The sequence below is a fragment of the Eulemur rufifrons genome, chromosome 2 (genome assembly GCF_041146395.1).
Source record: "Eulemur rufifrons isolate Redbay chromosome 2, OSU_ERuf_1, whole genome shotgun sequence".
Lineage (NCBI taxonomy): Eukaryota > Metazoa > Chordata > Mammalia > Primates > Lemuridae > Eulemur > Eulemur rufifrons.
Genome location: NC_090984.1, coordinates 19,067,094 through 19,084,897, shown reverse-complemented (window position 1 = coordinate 19,084,897; position 17,804 = coordinate 19,067,094). Strand labels below are relative to the sequence as shown.

Sequence of the window (17,804 nt, the reverse complement as noted above, 5' to 3'; positions counted from 1 at the left end):
GTCCAGTGGGTGGCGACTGAACTTTATTTACACTATGGTACAGGGCGCCGGGGACGTCAGCTGAAGAAGTAGGTAGACCGCTTCACCTGCTCCAGATCGAAGGTCCCTGCCGAGGGAGCAGAGGGGCGGTGGGTGGGAGCAGGGCCGGCAGGGAGGGCCCGCCCCCAGGGCAAGCGCCCCAACCCTACCTGTCTTGGGCACAGACTGCAGAGTCCCCATCAGCTTGGCCATCTGCGTGCGCTGGGACACACTCTTGGGCTGGAAGCTAAAGGCAGGTGGGGGTGAGGCAGGATGGCGACAGGGAGAGGGCGACCGGGTACGCTGGCAGCAGAGGACCCTCACCTGGGACTGGAGCAGAAGCGCTTCACCAGGAACGCGGACAGGTCCTGCAGGATGGGCTGGCTGTGCAGACGCACGAACTGCTCGCGGCACACCTGGGGTGGGGGGCATCCCAGGTCAGGCGGGGCCTAGCGCCACCCACCCCCACCACCCCAGTGCGGCCCACTGGTGAGTGGACATGCTCAGGCCACCACAGGGCCAGGAGCACCTGGTTCATGATGGCAATGTCAGCCGCGTGGGTCCAGAAGCAGTCGTGGACAGAGACGAAGGTGAGGCCCTTCCTGCAGCAGAGGGGCATGGTGAGGAGGAGCCCATCCCACTGGGGCTCAGACCCACTCGGCCCAGGGCCACCCACCCTCCCACGAGCCTCCCCGACACACCAGCTGTCCCCGAGCAAGCCTGGGCCTGGCCTGTGCACAGCTGTTCTGGAGGCCTTTGCCCCTCGCCCCGCCAGGTGCTGCAGGTGTCCAGCTCCTCCAGGGGGCGGGGGCACTGCCCCTCCAGCCCTCACCCCAGGCTGCGTCTGCCTTGAACCCCCTGCAGCCTGGCCGTCACCTGCATAGCCGAGGACATCCCTGCAGAACCGTCCACACCCCTGCCCCTCTGGCTCCCCCACCCAGATCTATCCCACCCTCCACACAGCCTATGGATCCTGCCAGGACTAAGTCCAGGCGTCTCAGAACCTGCTGTGCCACACCTGGAAGGAGCAGAGCCCACACCCTGGTCTCCCCACATGGCCACAGGGACCCTGTTGTGTGGGAACTTCAAGGGCCACCTTCACCCCTGCACCACGCTCACGCCCCACTGCCTCAGGGCCCTTGCACAGGCTGTTCCTCTTCTGGGCACCAGGCCAAAGACATGGCCAGAGTCCTCACTTCCCCTAGCCCCCACCCCATTCCTCTGGACACCATCCCGGGGATCTGCGTGGGCCTGGCACACAGCAATCAGGCCCGCATAGCGGGGTTCCCACCTGTAGCAGTGCAGGGCTGTGAGCATCATGTGCGAGGAGTCCAGTGAGTGGATGAAGTTGGGCGGGAACCCGTTCTTCTGCTTCTGTGTGTTGGGCTTCCTGGGGGACAGGGAGGGGCTGAGAGCCCAGCACACGCCCTGTCCCAGCCCCCGCCCAACCCGGGCCCCCACTCACTGGCTGCTGTCCCAGGCTTTGCTGCAGGTGATGCTCTGAATCCCTCCTTTGACCTACAGGTGGGGCAGAGGCCGTGAGTCCCACAGCAGGCCCATCCCACTGTGGGGAGCTCGGGGGCCCACATACCATGAACTTGGCTTCCTGGTGGTAGGGCTGGATGACGGGGATGCCCAGCGGTGTGACCCACTCCACTGCTGAGCCCGCCTGAGAGATGAGGCGGGCGCTCTCGGTCAGCCAGTGCTGTGGGCCGGGGACAGCTCAGACCAGGGCCTCCAGGCACCAGCCGCCCCCTCGGGGAGCTGTGGCCCTCGGCCCCAGCTGGGAGCTGGGGGGATGGGCTCACCTGGATGGCCCGGGTGCTTGAGAACATCTCCTGCAGGCTGTTGAACACCTGGCGCACCAGGTAGTTGGAGGCTTCCCACAAGAGGTCCTGAGGAGGGGAGGCAGGGCAGGGGGTTGACACGGGGCCCACGTGGACCCGCCACCCCTACAGGGGTGGCCCAGTCACACCCGCTGAGGCACAGGGTCCTGGGGGTGGATGAGAGCAGGGGAGCTGACGTGCAGGCGGCCGGGGGGGAGACAAGCCCCAGCCCAAGGGCAGCCAGTGGTCTAGGGTGAAATCACAGCGTTTCCCGATGCCACAGGCCCGCATACCTGGGGGAAGTCACTGAACTCCCTGAGGCGCTTCTCGATCTGCAGGCGCCCGCCATAGCGGGTGACCCCATACACCACGGTCATTACGGTCTGCTTGACCACCTTGCGGTTGATGAAGCCCTCTAGCACCTGGGCCACCTGTAAGCCCTGGTCTGCGTCCTGCCTGCGGAACACCTCCACCTGCGCCGGCGCCGGCGTGTCAGGCACCTGGGGACCACCCAGCCCCTGACATCTCCCCGGGGAGCCCCCCCACACCCCAGGGGACAGGCCAAGGATGGGGTCACTGTGGGACTGCGGCACTGACTTGAGGGCCCGTGTCCCTGCCACACCCTAGACCTCGGGTGGGCAGCAAGGTAGGGAGGGGCCCACAGCGCCCACCTGCGCAGCCACCCCGCTGTACACATCTTGTGGCAGGTCCAAGGGCATCAGGTTGACCGAGGCGGCACCCACACTGTCACGGCCGAGGGCAGCATAGTGCTGCAAACCGTTACAGGAGCCATCCTGGGGTGACAAGGGGGACACAGTGGGGGTGAGGCATCCACAAGCCACGAGACCACGGCTCGGTGCCTCCCCAGGGCTCTGCGCACACCATGAGCTCGCTGGCCCCCACCACAGAAGGGAAAGGGCTTGGAGAGGCAGGGGTGTAGGGGACCCCAAGTGACCCCCAGGTTGAGCTGTCCCTGGAGCCATACACCCTAAAGCCGAGCTGCAGTGGGGCAGCTGCCCCTGGACCCTGCGCCCTGCCAGCAGGGAGGGGAGGACATGCCTGCCTAAGGCCACACAGCAAGGCCACTGGGACCCACTGTGGCCATCCACGAAAGCCACCCAGGTTTCAAGATACAATGTCAGACTGTGCACCTTGGGACTTGGGATACTGTAAACCCAACCCTGACTGTTGGGGCACAACTGGGGGCCCCACCCATGGCTCACCTGGTGAACAGGGAGGTGGGAGATGTAGGTGGCGGGGTCGGGGGTGCGCACGGCCCTAGCGATCTCCATGCAGCAGGCCAGGGCTTGCCAGGGCTCATCTGCTTCCATCCACCACTTGCGGCCCTGTGGAGAGGAGGCGGGCAGCACCAGGTGAAGCCAGGGGTCCTCGAGCCCCAGAGAACATGGGAACACACACACAAGTGCTGGGGCAGACAGGACCCAACTGGACGGGATATAGGAGGGGTGCCCTGGACAGGAGTGTGGAACAGCCACAGGGTGGGGGAGGCTGTGGACAGGTCAGAGCTGCCGTGGACTGGGGCGGGAAGCAAGACCAGGAGAAAAGCACTCAAGAGCAACTTGTCCTGAGGCTCTGAGAGAACAGGGAGGACAGAGGACAGAGTCTGAGAGGCCTGTGGGGCGGGGGCAGCAGGAGCCACAGACACTGGGTGGGGCCGCACCGCCATGGCCAGGGCCCTACCGCCAAGGGCTGGTCTGCGGAGTCCAGGATGTCCTCCATCACCTCGTTGGCGAAGGCCAGGCGTGCCCGCAGCGACTCACGCTTCTTGAGCCCCGTGAGGTTGACCAGGTGGATCTTGAGCCAGTCAAGGCCATGGGGTCCAAGCGGGCGGCCCTCTGCGAACTCAAGCAGGGCCCGTGCCAGGTCGCTGCCCAGGTGGTTGAAGTGCGGTGGGCAGGGGTAGGTGCGGCCACGGAAGTCCATGTTGTGGGGCAGCCAGAAGATGCGGTGCCGCAGGTGCTGGGCCAGTGAGAGGCGGTACAGGGCGTCCGTGCGCAAGCTGTGCATCTCACGGGCCACCTTGAGGCAGCGGGCCAGCTCCCGCCGCAGCTCAGCCTTTTGGGCGGGTGGGGTATCCCGTGGCAGGCGACCCTCCGGTGGCCGGGGTGCCTCGGAGGGTGGGGGTGGCACACCTAGGCGGGAGCAGCCCTTGTCCCTGAAGAGCTCCAGCACCAGGTCCAGCACGTGCCCGTTGACGCGCCAGGCGCAGTTGCCCAGCTGGGTGAGTGTGTCCAGGGCGCCATGCAGCTCAGCGGGCGGGCAACACTCCAGTAGCTGCTGGTGCTGTGTCGTGCCCTCGACCGAGCGCATCAGCTTGGTGGGGCTTAGCAGGAAGGCGCCGGAGTGCGGGGAGGTCCAGGGCAGGGGTGGGCACAGCATGGGCACATCCACCGTCTCAAAGGTCAGCGTGGGCTCCGCTGCGGTCGCCAGCAGCTGCATGTAGGCCGGGTGCGGCTTCAGGATGCCGATCTGGAGGCACAGGCAGGCGGGTGGTCAGGGCCTGCCCCAGGGGCTTGCTGCTGCTCCTCCCTGAATTTGGCCGGGAGGGCGCCCTCCTTCCCTCTAACAGAAGCCAACTTTAAAAATAACCCTGAAGGCCGTGGCTGACCTCTGCCGGGCGTGTTCCGAGTCCTCAGAAGCAGGGCCAACAGGCAAGGACCCACCACAGCAATGCACAGCGTTGTCACCCACTTCGGGCGACCCCGGGACTCAGCCCAGGGCGGGGAGAGGGGGACCCACACCACCCAGAACCCCCAGCCACCCCCGACCTGGGCCACACCTGGCGGAAGCTGCGGAAGGAGTACACGTGGTAGAGCACGGGGATGAGCCCGCAGGAGCCCGGGGGCGAGGCCGGGCTGCGCGGCATCTGCACGGCCTGCACCAGCACCTCCGCCAGCTGCCTGCCCAGCTGCAGCAGCACCGGCAGCGGAAAGGACTTCTCCTGCGGCACTTCCGGTGGCCCCAGCGCCTCCCAGTACTGCCGCGGCAGGTGGGGCTCAGCCACCTGCAGGGAAGGGTCAGTTGGAAGGGGGCTGGGGCTTCAGCACCGGACACCCCCGCCCCACCCAGCTAGTCGGGCAACTGCGGCCCCCGTTCTACAGAAGGGACAGGCTACGATGGAGAGGGGCAGAGCCGGGGGACAAATGGCCTGCCCCAGGGAGGGAGGCCACCCATTCCACTGCGTGGCCCCATGGCTGGGGCCTCAGTTTCCCCACCAGGAAACCCACCTGGCTCCCAGCCCCGCAGGTGGCACTCACCTGGGTGTCGGAGGCCAGCAGGTGCAGATACTGTGTGTACCGCTGCTCTAGCGCCTGCACCTGGTTGTTGAGCTGCTGCTTCTGCACCATGTGCCGGCTGAAGGCCCGCCGGCCCAGCTCCTGGGCCACGCAGACGAGGGACTCGCCCTGGGCCGGCAGTGCCTGCAGGGTCTGCGGGAGGCCGCTGTGAGCCCACCACCCACCACCCCACCCCCGCCCCACCCCCGGGTCGTGTCCGCGGGAAGCCAGGCCCACCTGCATGAGCAGCTGCACAAACTCACGCTCGCTGAGCAGGCACATGAACGGGTAGAGCGTGGGGCGGCCCTTGTGCGCCTGGCGGGCTAGGCTGGCCTTGGTCTCCTGCAGCGCTCGGTGCAGTGCCGCCTCCCACTGAACGCGCAGGTTCTTCAGGGTCTTCCGCTGCGGGGGGCAGGACGTGGGCCGTGGTCACCACGGCAGCAGCCGCAGGCCCCAGGAGTCCTGCCCCAGAGGCATCACCCTGCAGAGACCTTGTGGGGACCTCGGTGTGTTTGAGGAGGCTGAGTGCCCACCTCAGGGCTGTGCAGGGCAGCGGGGACCGAGACCCACCCTCAGGACCCCTCCAGTCACCACCGAGCTCCGGCCTGGCAGGTCCCCAGGACCCTGCCCCCCGCCACACACCCAGACCAGAGGACAGCCCATTCAGTGCAGTGCAAGTCTGAGCCCCTCACCGCATGCATGACCTCCTTGGTCAACACCGCAGCCTTCTCCACGGACTCCACGTAGACACTGGTGGTCAGCTCCATGTGGAGCTGCTGCTGGAAGAGGCCCTGCAGGGTCTTCAGGGGCAGGTGCAGCTTCGGGTAGGACACGGGGCCATCCTAGGGGAAGAGCTGGGTGGTGAGGGCCCGAGCACCTGACCAAGGGAGGCCTGTGACCTGTGTCCTCTGCCCAGCACCCAGCACGTCCACCTGCCCTGCTCGGAAGCCCCCTGCAAGTCTCCTGAGAGCTACCCACCTCCACCGCTTACAACGCAGAGAGCAGTGGCACAGTGTGTGAAGTAGGTGCCACTGGTGACGAAGAGACAAGGGGTGCCCATCTGGGAGGGGGACTGGGCAGTGCAGGGTGGGGACCAGCAGAGCCCAGGAGATAGTTCATTGCATCCCTGGACGTTTGCTGTTTTATTCTCAAATTTGGAACCATGTGAACGTGTGACCAGGCCAAAAATAGACAATAGATAAATTAAAAATAGCAACTAAACCCAACACTTTGAGAACCGAAAGCACACGTCTGCACAAAAACTTGTACACAAACGTTCACAGCAGCATCATTCAGAGTAGCTGAAAGGTAGAAACAGCTCAAATGCCCATCGATGGATGAATGGACAGTGTGGTCCACCCACACATGGAATGTCACTCAGCCACGAAAAGGAACGAGGCTCTGACACAGGCCACAGCGTGGATGGACCTTGAGGACATCGTGCTCAGTGAGAGAAGCCAGACACAGAAGGACACACAGTGTGTGACTCCATTTATGTGAAATGTCCAGAACAGGGAGATCCGCAGAGACAGGACGTGGATTACTGGTCTCGAGGGGCTGGGGAGGGGGGTGGGGAGTGGCTGCTGATAGGGACGTGGTTTCTTTTTGGGGTGACGAGAATGTTCCAGAAAGAGATGATGGTGGTAGTTGCACAACTCTGAATATACTAAAAACACTGAATTATACTCTTTACAAGGGTGCATTTTGTGGCAGGTGAATTACATCTCAGTAAAACACAAACCCAAGGCCTCTACGAGGTGGCTCCGCCCACCCCTCACACTCCCCTCCTACCCTGGGAGGGGGGATTGTGCCCCCCAGCCTGGTTCTGCCAGCAGCTGAGTCCCAACGCCAGTCTTAGGCCATGGCAGGGCCATCCTTGTAGTGCCCCGGCGCCCTGTCCCCTCCAAGCCTCTGATGGCCTCATCCTCCTGGCACCTGCCACCCCCAGGCCAAGGCCCTCCGGTGCCCTCTCCCAGCTCGGCTGTTCCATCTGCTCAGAGCAGGAAAGGGAGGGATCAGAGCCTGTGTGACGGCCACCAGGTGCCGAACTGAGGCTCCCAGGACAAGCCCAGCACTGCTAAAGGGTGGAGACACCTGCCTGTCGGTGCCAGGCCCCGCTCACCTTGGCATAGATCTCCCTGAGCAGCACTGAGGTGTTGACCTGGGGCGGGGACCGTGGCGGCGGGCTGAAGGTAGGCTGAACCTTGACTATGGCCCTCAGGAGCGCGGCCCGCTCCTCCTCAGACAGGGGCACGGCAGTGAAGAGGTCCTGCAGCTGCAGCCCGTCCTGGGCCATCTGCTCCAAACACCTGCGGGGCAGCCCCAGACTCAGCCCCCACACAGCTCACCCTCAGGACACCTCTGGGCAGGTCTCAGTGCAGCCATCGGGTCCTCCAGGGGTCCCAGCCCACAGCCTGGGTTGGGGGCAGCCCAACACCACCTACCTTTGGATGGTCCTGGCATGTTGGTCCAGCCGCCCCATGCACTGGAGGGCGGCGGCGTAGGACAGCAGGTCCGGGGAGAAGCCAGCATCTTTCACCATGATGAACACGTATACCAGCTCCTTGAAGGAGCCCTGGGGGAACAAGCCGGGGTGAGGGTCTGGGGGCCACCCTGGCCTCCTTATGCCCTCTGCTCGATTGAGACCCCTTCTCTGCAGCCAGCAGCTCAGGGAGGAGTGGGGAATGGTGTCCCCATCACCAGCCGCGAGTGGCCAGCTGGGTGGATGGAGACTGGTCTACTTGTTCCTGTGGGCAGGCTTAACCTGCAGAGGGGGGCAGCACTGGGGGGCGGGGCAGGCTTGTCAATATTCTAAATTTTTTTTATTTTGTGGATATAAACAAGCAGTATTGTGGGGCTGCTAAAAATTGACCCCTCTTCAGGTCAGGCAATTCTGTCAACCTTTTCACAGGACCAACTTGGTTTTGTTGATTTTCTATTTCTCTCTTCTCTGTTTCAATCTTTATTACTTCCTTTTGTCTGCTTGCTTTGGGTTTAATGAGAGCTTCTCTTTCTAGTTTCCTGAGATGAAAGGTTATGTACTGGATTTGAGGTGTTCACCTTTCTTAATGTAGCCATTACAGCTATAAATTTTCCTCTGAGCACTGCTTTAGCTGCATCCCAGAATTTCTGGTAGGTGGTGTTTCCATTTTCATTCATCTCCAAGTACTTTTTAATTTCCCTTGCAATTTTTTCTTTGACCCAGCAGCTACTTAAGAGTGCTGGTTTGTAGCTTGAGCAAGAGTGAGACCCTGTCTCTACTAAAATAAAGAAAAAAAATGAGCCAGGTGCAGTGGTGCACACCTGTAGTCCCAGCTACCTGGGAGGCTGGGGCAGGAGGATCACTGGAGCCCAGGAGTTGGAGGCTGCAGTGAGCTATGATGACACCATTGCACTCCAGCCTGAGAGACCGAGTCTTACTCTGTCTCAAAAAAAAAAAAAAAGAGTGCTGGTCTGTAACTTTTACAGACCCTTTCGAAGGGAAGAAAAATTTCCCAACATCCTCCCAACCTATGGTCCACCAGCCCTAATTTGAGAAAGGCTGTCACATGAGGTGCCAGAGACCTGGGTTTCGGGTAGTTATCTGAATGACCTCAGCTGGGCTGACCAGCGGTCACTAGGCATGCAGAGTCATTTAATTTAAATTTAAATGCTCAGTTCTCCTGTCACACCAGCCTCATTCCAAGTGCTCACAGGCGCATCACACCTGGCTGGTGCCAGAGACCAAACGTTTCCAACGTCACAGAATGTTCTACGGAAGGGGCTTGTCAGAATACGTGTCTACCCTACCTACCTTATGTATTTGTTTTTTTTTAGTAATATCAGCAATAAGATGAAAACACACATTCTAAAACGTCATACGTTTTCTCAGCCCCTCTCCTAAACACATCCATGGAGGTTGGAAAGCCCTAAATTAGGTCTCCCCCTCCTCCCAAGAATCCATCAATCTCCCCATTTTATGGATGGGAAAACCAGGGCTCAGGGAGGAGGTGACTGGCTGTGAGCCACCTAGGGAGCGAGTGGCAAAGACAGACTCAGACTCACATCTGGCTGCCAAGCCCCACCCCACACGTCAGCCACCCAAAACAACAATTCCTTAAGAAGCAAATGGTGCCCATGAAGAGCGCTCAATTCAGCACAGCACGCAAGGTGGGTTCACCAGTGTCCCCCTGAAATTCACGTTCACTGGTAACCGTGGAACGTGGTCTCATTTGGAAACGGATGTCAGCTAAGGTGGGCTCATGCTGGATGAAGTGGGCTCTACTTCATGACTGGTGTCCTCGTACAAAGAGAGGACACCCAGATGTGCAGGAAGATGCCACTTGAAGACGGAGACAGAGATCAAAGGGACGTGTGCACAACCCCAGGGACCGCGAGGAGTGCCCGCCACCCCAGAAGCTGGAGGGGCAGGAAGGAACCTCCCCTGGAGCCTTTGGAGGGAGCAGGCACTGCCCACACCTTGATTTCACGTTTCTGGGCCCCAGAACTAAAAGTGAATAGTTTCTGTTTTTCTAAGCTACCAAGTGTTTGACACTTTGTTAGAGCCCCAGGAAACTCACACGGGGGCTGATCACAAAAACCTCCTGAGATAACGGGCTCTTCGCTGAGGGAATTTCGAGGGTTTGTGATCTGGGATGGGAAAAAACACAACTCTTACGCTCAGCATTCCTGGACTACAGTGCACGCCCAGCAACAACGAACACAGGGAACAAACCGCTTCACATTAAGGGTCGTTAACTACAGACTTAGAATTTACAGGAGTTACTAGAGCTGCTCCTGGACCTTGTTGTTTAATGCATTAATAAAGCAGCACATAAAATCCTCTGTCGGGAATTTATCTTAATATTTTGATAACTATATTTTAATAATCAGCTTCCTTTGTTTACCTAGATATTAAACAAGCTTCTACTGCTGTTTCTCAAATTAGAGCTTCAAGATCATGGGGTGGGAGAATGTTGAGGATTTTTTTCTCCCTTGTAAGAGTCTATAAACAACATTCTCCTGAAGAACCAATGGTTCAAAGAAGGATTTGCAAGGGAAATTAGAAAATACTCTAGATGAACAAAACCACAAAGACATGGGTGGGATGCAGCTAAAGCAGTGTTCGGAGGGAAGCTGATAGCCGTAAACACCTATATTAACAAAGAAGAATCTCCAAACAATAGCCCAACCTTCCACTGTAGGAACTAGAAAAAGAAGTGCAAACTAGACTAAAGCACTGAAGTCATCTTCCCGAGGAGGGGTCTCGAGGCTGCCCTAGAAGCCAAAAGTACCCCTTGCCCAGGCAGCTTCAGAAGCCCTGTTGAGAAGGACCAGAAGGTAATGTACTAAAAGGTTAGCAGAATTTCTCCCTTCTTTTTTGGTCACTTTCAAAATTTCCTTTGAGGGTAACATGTGATTTCTATTTGAAAGCCTAAAAGAATTATTAAAATAAAAAACAAAGGACTCTAACTTCAGGACTGTTAGACAAGAGTTTGAATCTAAGTGAGGACAAGTTCCTGTCTCCAGGCCTCAGCTTCCCCCTTCGACTGAAAGGGCTGTGGCCCTCGGGGTGGCCCGTTCCCCCAGCTGCTGCTCACCTGTCGAGCCCAGCCGAGCATGATGGTGTTGTACATGGCGAGTGTGAGCAGCTGCTGCTTGTGGGGATTGCCGTGGTGGGCCACCAGCACGTGGTGGGCAAGGCGCAGGTTGTCGGTGAGCAGGCAACACTCGAAGAAGGCCAGGAGCTTCTGCTGCTGACCGGTGAGCTGTGCCTCCACCTCCCTGTCCGCGAGGGCCTGCTCCTCTTTGGGGCTCAGCTTCTGAGGGACCTTCTGCAGTGCCTGGGCCAGCTGCTCCTCCGAGGGGCTCTCGGGGGTCCCCTGTGCCCAACACTGCAGAGAGTCAGCCAGCTGCCTGCGCACCAGCTGGGGCTCCATCTTCAGGGGCTTGGGCTTCAGCTTCTGGGACAACCTCTGGGCCTGCACCTGCAGCTTCATCTCCAGCTGCTGCTTGCGCTTCTGCAGGGTCTGCTTCTCCTTGTCCAGTTTCTCTGCCCAGCGGCCAGAGGGCTGAGGGGCAGCACCCTTGGCCCCCACCTGGGCCTTCCTGGGAGGCTGGAAGCTGCCGCCCCCACCGCCACTTTCTGGGAGCCGAGCCACATCCACTTTGTTGACGGTCACCTCCGACACACTCTCAGCCTGTAGCTGCCGCACCCGCGCCTCGAGCACTGTGCGGGGGCAAAGGGTAAGGGTGTCAGAGGGACCCTGTCCAAGCACCAATCTCTCCAGACCCTGTGCTGGGCTGGGAGGTAGGGGCAACTGATCTTCCCTGGTCGTGAGGCCTCAACCCCATGGATCTGCTGGCAACTGCCTAACGCGTCTCCCCGCCGGCTGCTGCCCAGACTTCCAGACACACGAGCCCCACCACCTTCTCTTCACTCCACCCACGCCTCTCAACACTCAGCATCCCACACAAGCTCTGGTGTCCCCAAAACCTGCTCCTCCATGTCTCCCCCATCACTGGCAGCTCTGTCCCTCCAGGTGCTCAGGCAGAGAGCCCTGAGGTGGCCAACAACTCTCTCTCTCTCTCTCTCACCTTCAAAATCCATCCAGGTGACCTGTCACCTCCCCACCCTCACCTCCCCCTGTTCTTCTGCTCACTGGTGCCAGCCCTCCCGTCTTCACAGTGCCACCCTGACAGTGCAATGCCCATTTCCAATCTCAACAAGCGCCTTAGAGTTCACAGCCCCGCCTCCTGCCCTCTTCCTGCTCAGCACTCCCTGTGGCAACAGGGGCCACTCCATGCATGCTCGACTCTGGGTATTTACGCTGGTTATGATCTACAAAGTCGCTGCTGACACGGAGTCAGTGCAAACTGAACCCTGCTCCTAGGGAAAATACAGGATTACGGTCCTGTGGCCTCCAGTCACGTTTTTCTCAACCAATCAGTAGGTAACTCTGTTTTATGTGTTTTTGTTGACACCTTATTGAAAACCTACTGCTGATTTATTACCATAGAACTCACAGCCCGCAGTTCACTCAGGCCTGAATGAAGCTCACCTAACGGGCATCACTGCCCTACACACAGGGGCCACTTCAAACAGCAAAATCACCAACCAAATAAAGCACAAAGATGGGAAAAGCAGGGCACTAAACAAACCACAGAAAGGACCCTTGTCTGTGGGATGAGCTAAATGAGAAGGCAAGGCATCAAGGCATCAAGCTGGGTGTCATGGTCACACCTGTGGTCCCAGCTACTCCGGAGGCTGAGGCAGGAGGTTCACTTGAGCCCAGGGGTTGGAGGCTGCAGTGAGCTGTGATGACGCCACTGCACTCTAGCCTGGGTGACAGAGCCAGACTCTGTCTCTAAAATAATTAATTAATTAAAAATAAATAACTAGGTGGGCAAGACAGAAAGCAAGGTTACTGCGAAAGCTGGTTGTTCACTGTATTTGTAGCTTTACTTTCATCCTTTTTAAAAGCTCCCCTCCTCCCCACCCCTCTGCCAGCTGTGGGACACAGGCAATGAGGGGTGAGCCAGAGACATGGACAGGGTAGGGGAAAGAGACACCCCCACCTCCCTACGACACCGACAGCCAGGCCAGGCTGGAGGTCTGGGACCACTCGAGCCTGGGCCATTGGTCCCAAGTTATGTGGTCTACTGGACTCCATCAGGTGCCCAACTCGAGAACTGAGACAGGAAAACATGTCAGTTTGGGGTTCAAATTCTGGGTATGGGCCAGGCGCGGTGGCTCACGCCTGTAATCCTAGCACTCTGGGAGGCCGAGGTGGGTGGATCGCTCGAGGTCAGGAGTTCGAGACCAGCCTGAGCAAGAGCGAGACCCCCCCCCACAACCATCTCTACTAAAAATAGAAAGAAAATTAGCAGGACAACTAAAAATATATATAGAAAAAATTAGCTGGGCATGGTGGCGCATGCCTGTAGTCCCAGCTACTCGGGAGGCTGAGGCAGAAGGATTGCTTGAGCCCAGGAGTTTGAGGTTGCTGTGAGCTAGGCTGACGCCACGGCACTCTAGCCTGGGCAACAGAGTGAGACTCTGTCTCAAAAAAAAAAAAAGGAAACAAATTCTGGCTCTGCATGTGCGGCCTCTCACGGCCTTGGGAGTCTCTCCAGACAGAACTGTGGGCCTCGACATTCTCCCTGGGAATCAGGAGCAGCTGGTGGGTTCTGGGAAAGGGGGATTACCAGAGCTCCCAGAGCCCCCAACACGGGACAGGGGCCCAAGAGCTGTGCAGGGGACACAGAACTCGCTGAGCAACGCCACACGGTCCCTGTCCTCCCTTCAGCTGCTCCTTGGAACCACTAGAGAGGCAGGCACTGCCGATGCCCCGTCTTAAGGTCCTCTCCACACCACAGGAAGCTGCTCCCTTCTCTCTGGGTCACCGGGAGGGGGGGGTCTGGCTCACCCTCCAGTAGCTCCGCATGGCCCCAGTCCTTCCGGAGGTCTTGCTCACGGGGGCTGGCGGATGAGCTCCTCCTGGGGCCCAGGCCAACACCAAGGGTCCCTGTGGGAGAAATGAGGGAGACTGAAGGGGGCCGGGTGGCAGCAGGGCTGAGGAGGGGGTCTTCACATGGACCGAAATCGCAGGGTCAAAGGGCAGAGAAGCCCTAAGTTCAGCGGAAACTCCGTTGTCCTGGGCCTTTCATCGGAAAGAAACCAACAGAACCAACAGATCAAAGGGGGAAGGGGCCCCATACACTGCGAAAATTAGGATACAGGGTCGAGCCTAACTAAAGTACAGAGGGTTCAAAGGTCAAGAGCCCTAAATCCCGAACACGAGATCAGGACACTCTATAAGAAACCAAGAGTCAAAGGTCAAAGTGTCCTGTCGACTCCCGTCAGGAGAGCAGGGCAAAGGCGAGTGAAAAGCGGGGCCGTGCCAGTGGGGTCCTCAGAGCAACAAAGGGCAAAGGTCCGGGGTAGCTGGATCCCAGGGGCGCCAAGAGCCAAAGGTCACAGCCGCGTGGGAAGGAGCGGCGGCCGCGACGTCGTCCCTGGGCCGTACCCCCGCGTTACCTTCCTCGGCCGGGAGGCCGCGGCGGCCGCAGGACCGCAGGACTCTCCCGAGCCCCCCCGCGCCGCAGCCCCAGCGCAGTACCGACATGCCGCACGCTGACCCCCAGGCCGCTGCCACAGCCCGCCAAATTTGCGCATGCGCTCGCGCCGCCTGCCGGGAGTTGTAGTTCTCTGGCCGACGGCGCATGCGAAGGGACGTCCCTGCCGGAAGTGCGCCTTCGGGACCACAATTCCCATTGGGCAGCGGGACCCGGGAGGCTGCACGGCATGCGCCAGTGGAACGCTCTGATTGGTTTTTCTCTCAGTCCTCAAGGAGGGGCGGGACAGAGCAACTAGGCAACTCGGGCTGACTGAAAGGCGGTCTTTGCAGGGACCTGGAACCTGGAATTTATTATTTTTTTTTTAAAGAATATTCACCTAGGCTGGGCGCGGTGGCTCACGCCTGTAATCCTAGCACTCTGGGAGGCCGAGGTGGGCGGATCGTTTGAGCTCAGGAGTTCGAGACCAGCCTGGGCAAGAGCGAGACCCCATCTCTACTAAAAATAGAAAGAAATTATATGGACAGCTAAAAATATATATAGAAAAAATTAGCCGGGCATGGTGGCGCATGCCTGTAGTCCCAGCTACTCGGGAGGCTGAGACAGGAGGATCGCTTGAGTTCAGGAGTTTGAGGTTGCTGTGAGCTAGGCTGACGCCACGGCACTCACTCTAGCCCGGGCAACAGAGTGAGACTCTGTCTCAAAAAAAAAAAATAAATAAAATAAAATAAAATAAAAAAATAAACACATAATTTTAAAAAAAAAAAAAAGAATATTCACCTAATAATTCACAGCGTTCTGCAGAGGCCGAGGCGGGAGGATCTTTCGAGGTTAGGAGTTTGAGACCAGCCTGAGCAAGAGCGAGATCCCTCCCCCCACCCCTGCTAAAAAGTAGAAAGAAATTAACCAGACAACTAAAAATATATAGAAAAAATTAGCCAGGCCTGGTGGCGCATGCCTGTCGTCCCAGCTACTCGGGAGGCTGAGGCAGTAGGATTGCTTGAGCCCAGGAGTTTGAGGTTCCTGTGAGCTATGATGATGCCACGGCACTCTAGCCAGGGCAACAGTGAGACTCTGTCTCAAAAATAAAATAAAATAAAATAAAGATTCCTGTCCACAGTCTTCATTGATCAAATGACAAATTTGGGGTGGAAACAATTACTACCACCAGTTTGTTGTGGAGGAAGTGGAGGTTCAGAGAGGTCGACCCGAGTTGCTCAAAGACACACAGCATGATAACTAGGGAGACTGGAAGGAAAGCCCAAGTCTGTGTGACTCCCAGCGGAAGAGCCAAGGCGATCTGGGGTGACATGTTTCCTGGACAGCTTCCTCACCCACAAATCCCCAGACCCCCCAGGACAGAGGCAGAACGGAACAGGGAGTCTGGATCCATCCCTGGCCTCCGGGTGATTTCGCTCAGGAGCAATCAAGGCCAGAGCTTTAGAATCAAACGTGGAAGGCATGCCCACCAACCATTCAGCTGGGGAAACTGAGGCCTGGTCTGGGACCAGCTGACACGTGACGGAGGAGACTATGAACATCTGGGGTAACCACGCTCCAGGCAGATGTCAGCAAGTACAGAGGCTCAGAGGCAGGAACATTTGTCGGGATAGTTGGAGAAACTTGAGCAGAGTGGGGTTGGGAAGAGGAAGCCAAGAGGAACTGGAGGGGCTAAGGGACCCCCACACAAGCTGCCCTCAGTCCCCAAATGCTTGGACTTTGGTTTCCCCATCAGGCCAGAGTGAGGACTGGACCTGTGCTCTGGTAGGTGCAGCCACCAGGGTCTGGTGGCCTCTTAACAGCACATTCCAGACGCAGCTGCCCACGCGGGTCTGGGCACAGTGATGCCACTGGCGGGGAATGTTTTCGGCAGATAGCAGCATCCTCCCTAACCTACCTCAGCCCACCCCAGATGCCCCTGGGGGCTGTGACCTCAGACCTGACTCACTCCTGGGGTCAGCTTCCTGGCCCCAGGGGGCTGAATCAGCTGGGCCTGGTCCCCGAAGACCTAGAGACACCCCCTCAAATCCCTGCATTCTGACAGAGCCAGGAACCTGGGTGGAAACCAAGACTTCTGAATTCTTTCGCCCACCATTCCTCATACCTCCGTTTCCTCTTATATTGATTTCCTGAGACATCAGACTCCCTGAACCAGAATTTCCCCGAGAGCCAGGTTCTTGAATCTTATCGGTGAGAAAGTCATTCTCCTTTCAATTCCCATTCAAACCTGCTGATGTCCCCTGGGAAGCCTCATCTAGCGCCCTCCGTGTTTAACACCAGTCTCCACGTCCTGTTTGTGATTATATTGATCTCAGAGTTCTCACATTCTTCTTTCTCCTATGTATTTCTTTTTATGTCTTACTATCAACTTGTCAGCGTATGGCACTGGTTTTCCACTTCTGACAGTGACGCTAAGTTTCCTTGTAAAACAGAAGCAAGAAAAATATTAATAACATGCAATACTGGTGGAGACAGATGTAGTTAAAATGGCCAATACAGTGCTAAGAGGCTGAAATTCAGGCAACACTCTGTTTCTGAAACTGTCGTCTTGTTCTATGTCACCTAGGTTGGCTTCTCACCCAAAACATCTCGTCCTAATCCAGCCACGAGGTGTTCAGATGGGTCTGGGTTGTGGATGCTCTATGAGACTTCAGAAGTGTCCATGCTTTAAAAAGGGCAAAGAAAGTCAGGAATCGCTAGATGGAAGGAAATGTTATTAGGTTCCTGTGGCCGCTGGGACAAATGACCACAAACTTGGTCCCTTAAAACAACAGGAATTCATTTTCTCACATTTCTGGAGAACAGAAGTCCAAAATCAATGTCACGGGGCTGAAATAAAGGTGTCATCAGGACTGTGCTCCCTACCATGGCTCCAGGGGAGGGTCATCCTGCCTCTCCCAGCTCCTGGGAGCTCCAGGTGTCCTTTGTTTGTGGCCGTGTCACTCCAGTCTGTGGTCACATTGTCTCCTCCTCTGTGTCTGTGCCAAAGCTACCTGTCTCTCTCACGAGGGCACCAGTCACCACATTTAGAACCCATCAGGATAAACTCCTGAAGATCTTAACTGCATCTATCAAGACTTGCCGGGCGTGGTGGCTCACGCCTGTAATCCCCAGCACTCTGGAAGGCTGAGGCGGAAGGATCGCTTGAGCCCAGGAGTTTGAGGTTGCTGTGAGCTAGGCTGACACCAGGGCACTCTACTGAGGGCAACAGAGTGAGACTCTGTCTCAAAAACGGAAAAAAAAGAGACTTATTTTTTCCAAATGAGTCAAACTTCACAGGTTCTGGGGATTAGGATGTGGTCATATCCTTGGGGCCAACCACAGAGGCTAAATAAAGAGAGGAAGGGAACGCTGAATGCACAGCATTGGCCCAGCCCCAATTTTTTCAGGAAAAAAAAAAGCTATTAAAGGGGACAGACACCAGGGAATATCTGAGCGTGGATGGTAGACTAACTTGCAGCTCTGTTAGGAGGAGAAGGAATTCTCTATTAGGAGATGTGAGCTGTGCTGGTGCATCTCTCGCATCTCTCCTAGAGGGAAGCGGCACCACGGTGTGGCTCACTCTCCAACATTCACTTACATAAAAAGATTGCATACATGTACTGTT

At 57.7% G+C, this 17,804-nt stretch overlaps 1 protein-coding gene across 17 annotated transcripts; it reads right to left on the bottom strand.

The window, feature by feature from the left end:
- Positions 1 to 6: 6 nt before the first annotated feature.
- Positions 7 to 14,303, bottom strand: POLRMT (RNA polymerase mitochondrial). Of its 17 annotated transcripts, XM_069481187.1 has the most exons (21): positions 14,160 to 14,303; positions 13,549 to 13,647; positions 10,720 to 11,348; positions 7,585 to 7,715; positions 7,263 to 7,449; positions 5,833 to 5,982; positions 5,378 to 5,542; positions 5,123 to 5,293; positions 4,645 to 4,869; positions 3,546 to 4,334; positions 3,068 to 3,190; positions 2,516 to 2,638; positions 2,138 to 2,317; positions 1,827 to 1,913; positions 1,610 to 1,723; positions 1,484 to 1,536; positions 1,310 to 1,408; positions 548 to 620; positions 343 to 434; positions 189 to 265; positions 7 to 106 (listed from the first exon to the last, which is right to left on the bottom strand). In XM_069481187.1, the coding sequence occupies exons 1-21, from the start codon at positions 14,245 to 14,247 to the stop codon at positions 57 to 59; spliced, it is 3,705 nt and encodes a 1,234-aa protein (XP_069337288.1). In that variant the 5' UTR covers positions 14,248 to 14,303; the 3' UTR covers positions 7 to 56. The 17 variants fall into 17 exon arrangements, with proteins under 17 accessions (XP_069337288.1, XP_069337372.1, XP_069337381.1 ...); XM_069481271.1 differs by lacking the exons at positions 7 to 106; positions 189 to 265 and adding an exon at position 8,925 and having other exon boundaries at positions 339 to 434; positions 548 to 639; positions 1,308 to 1,408; positions 7,585 to 7,672; XM_069481280.1 differs by lacking the exons at positions 7 to 106; positions 189 to 265 and adding an exon at position 8,925 and having other exon boundaries at positions 339 to 434; positions 7,585 to 7,672.
- Positions 14,304 to 17,804: the final 3,501 nt, after the last annotated feature.

Bases quoted from the DNA above. Each gene is read 5' to 3' on its own strand.
- POLRMT (XM_069481187.1), bottom strand. From the start codon at position 14,247: ATGTCGGTACTGCGCTGGGGCTGCGGCGCGGGGGGGCTCGGGAGAGTC. The intron at 4,870-5,122 runs GTGAGTGCCACC...CCTTCCCTGCAG, and splicing joins TGCTGGCCTCCGACACCCAG to GTGGCTGAGCCCCACCTGCC. The intron at 107-188 runs GTAGGGTTGGGG...CTCCCTCGGCAG, and splicing joins GCAGTCTGTGCCCAAGACAG to GGACCTTCGATCTGGAGCAG.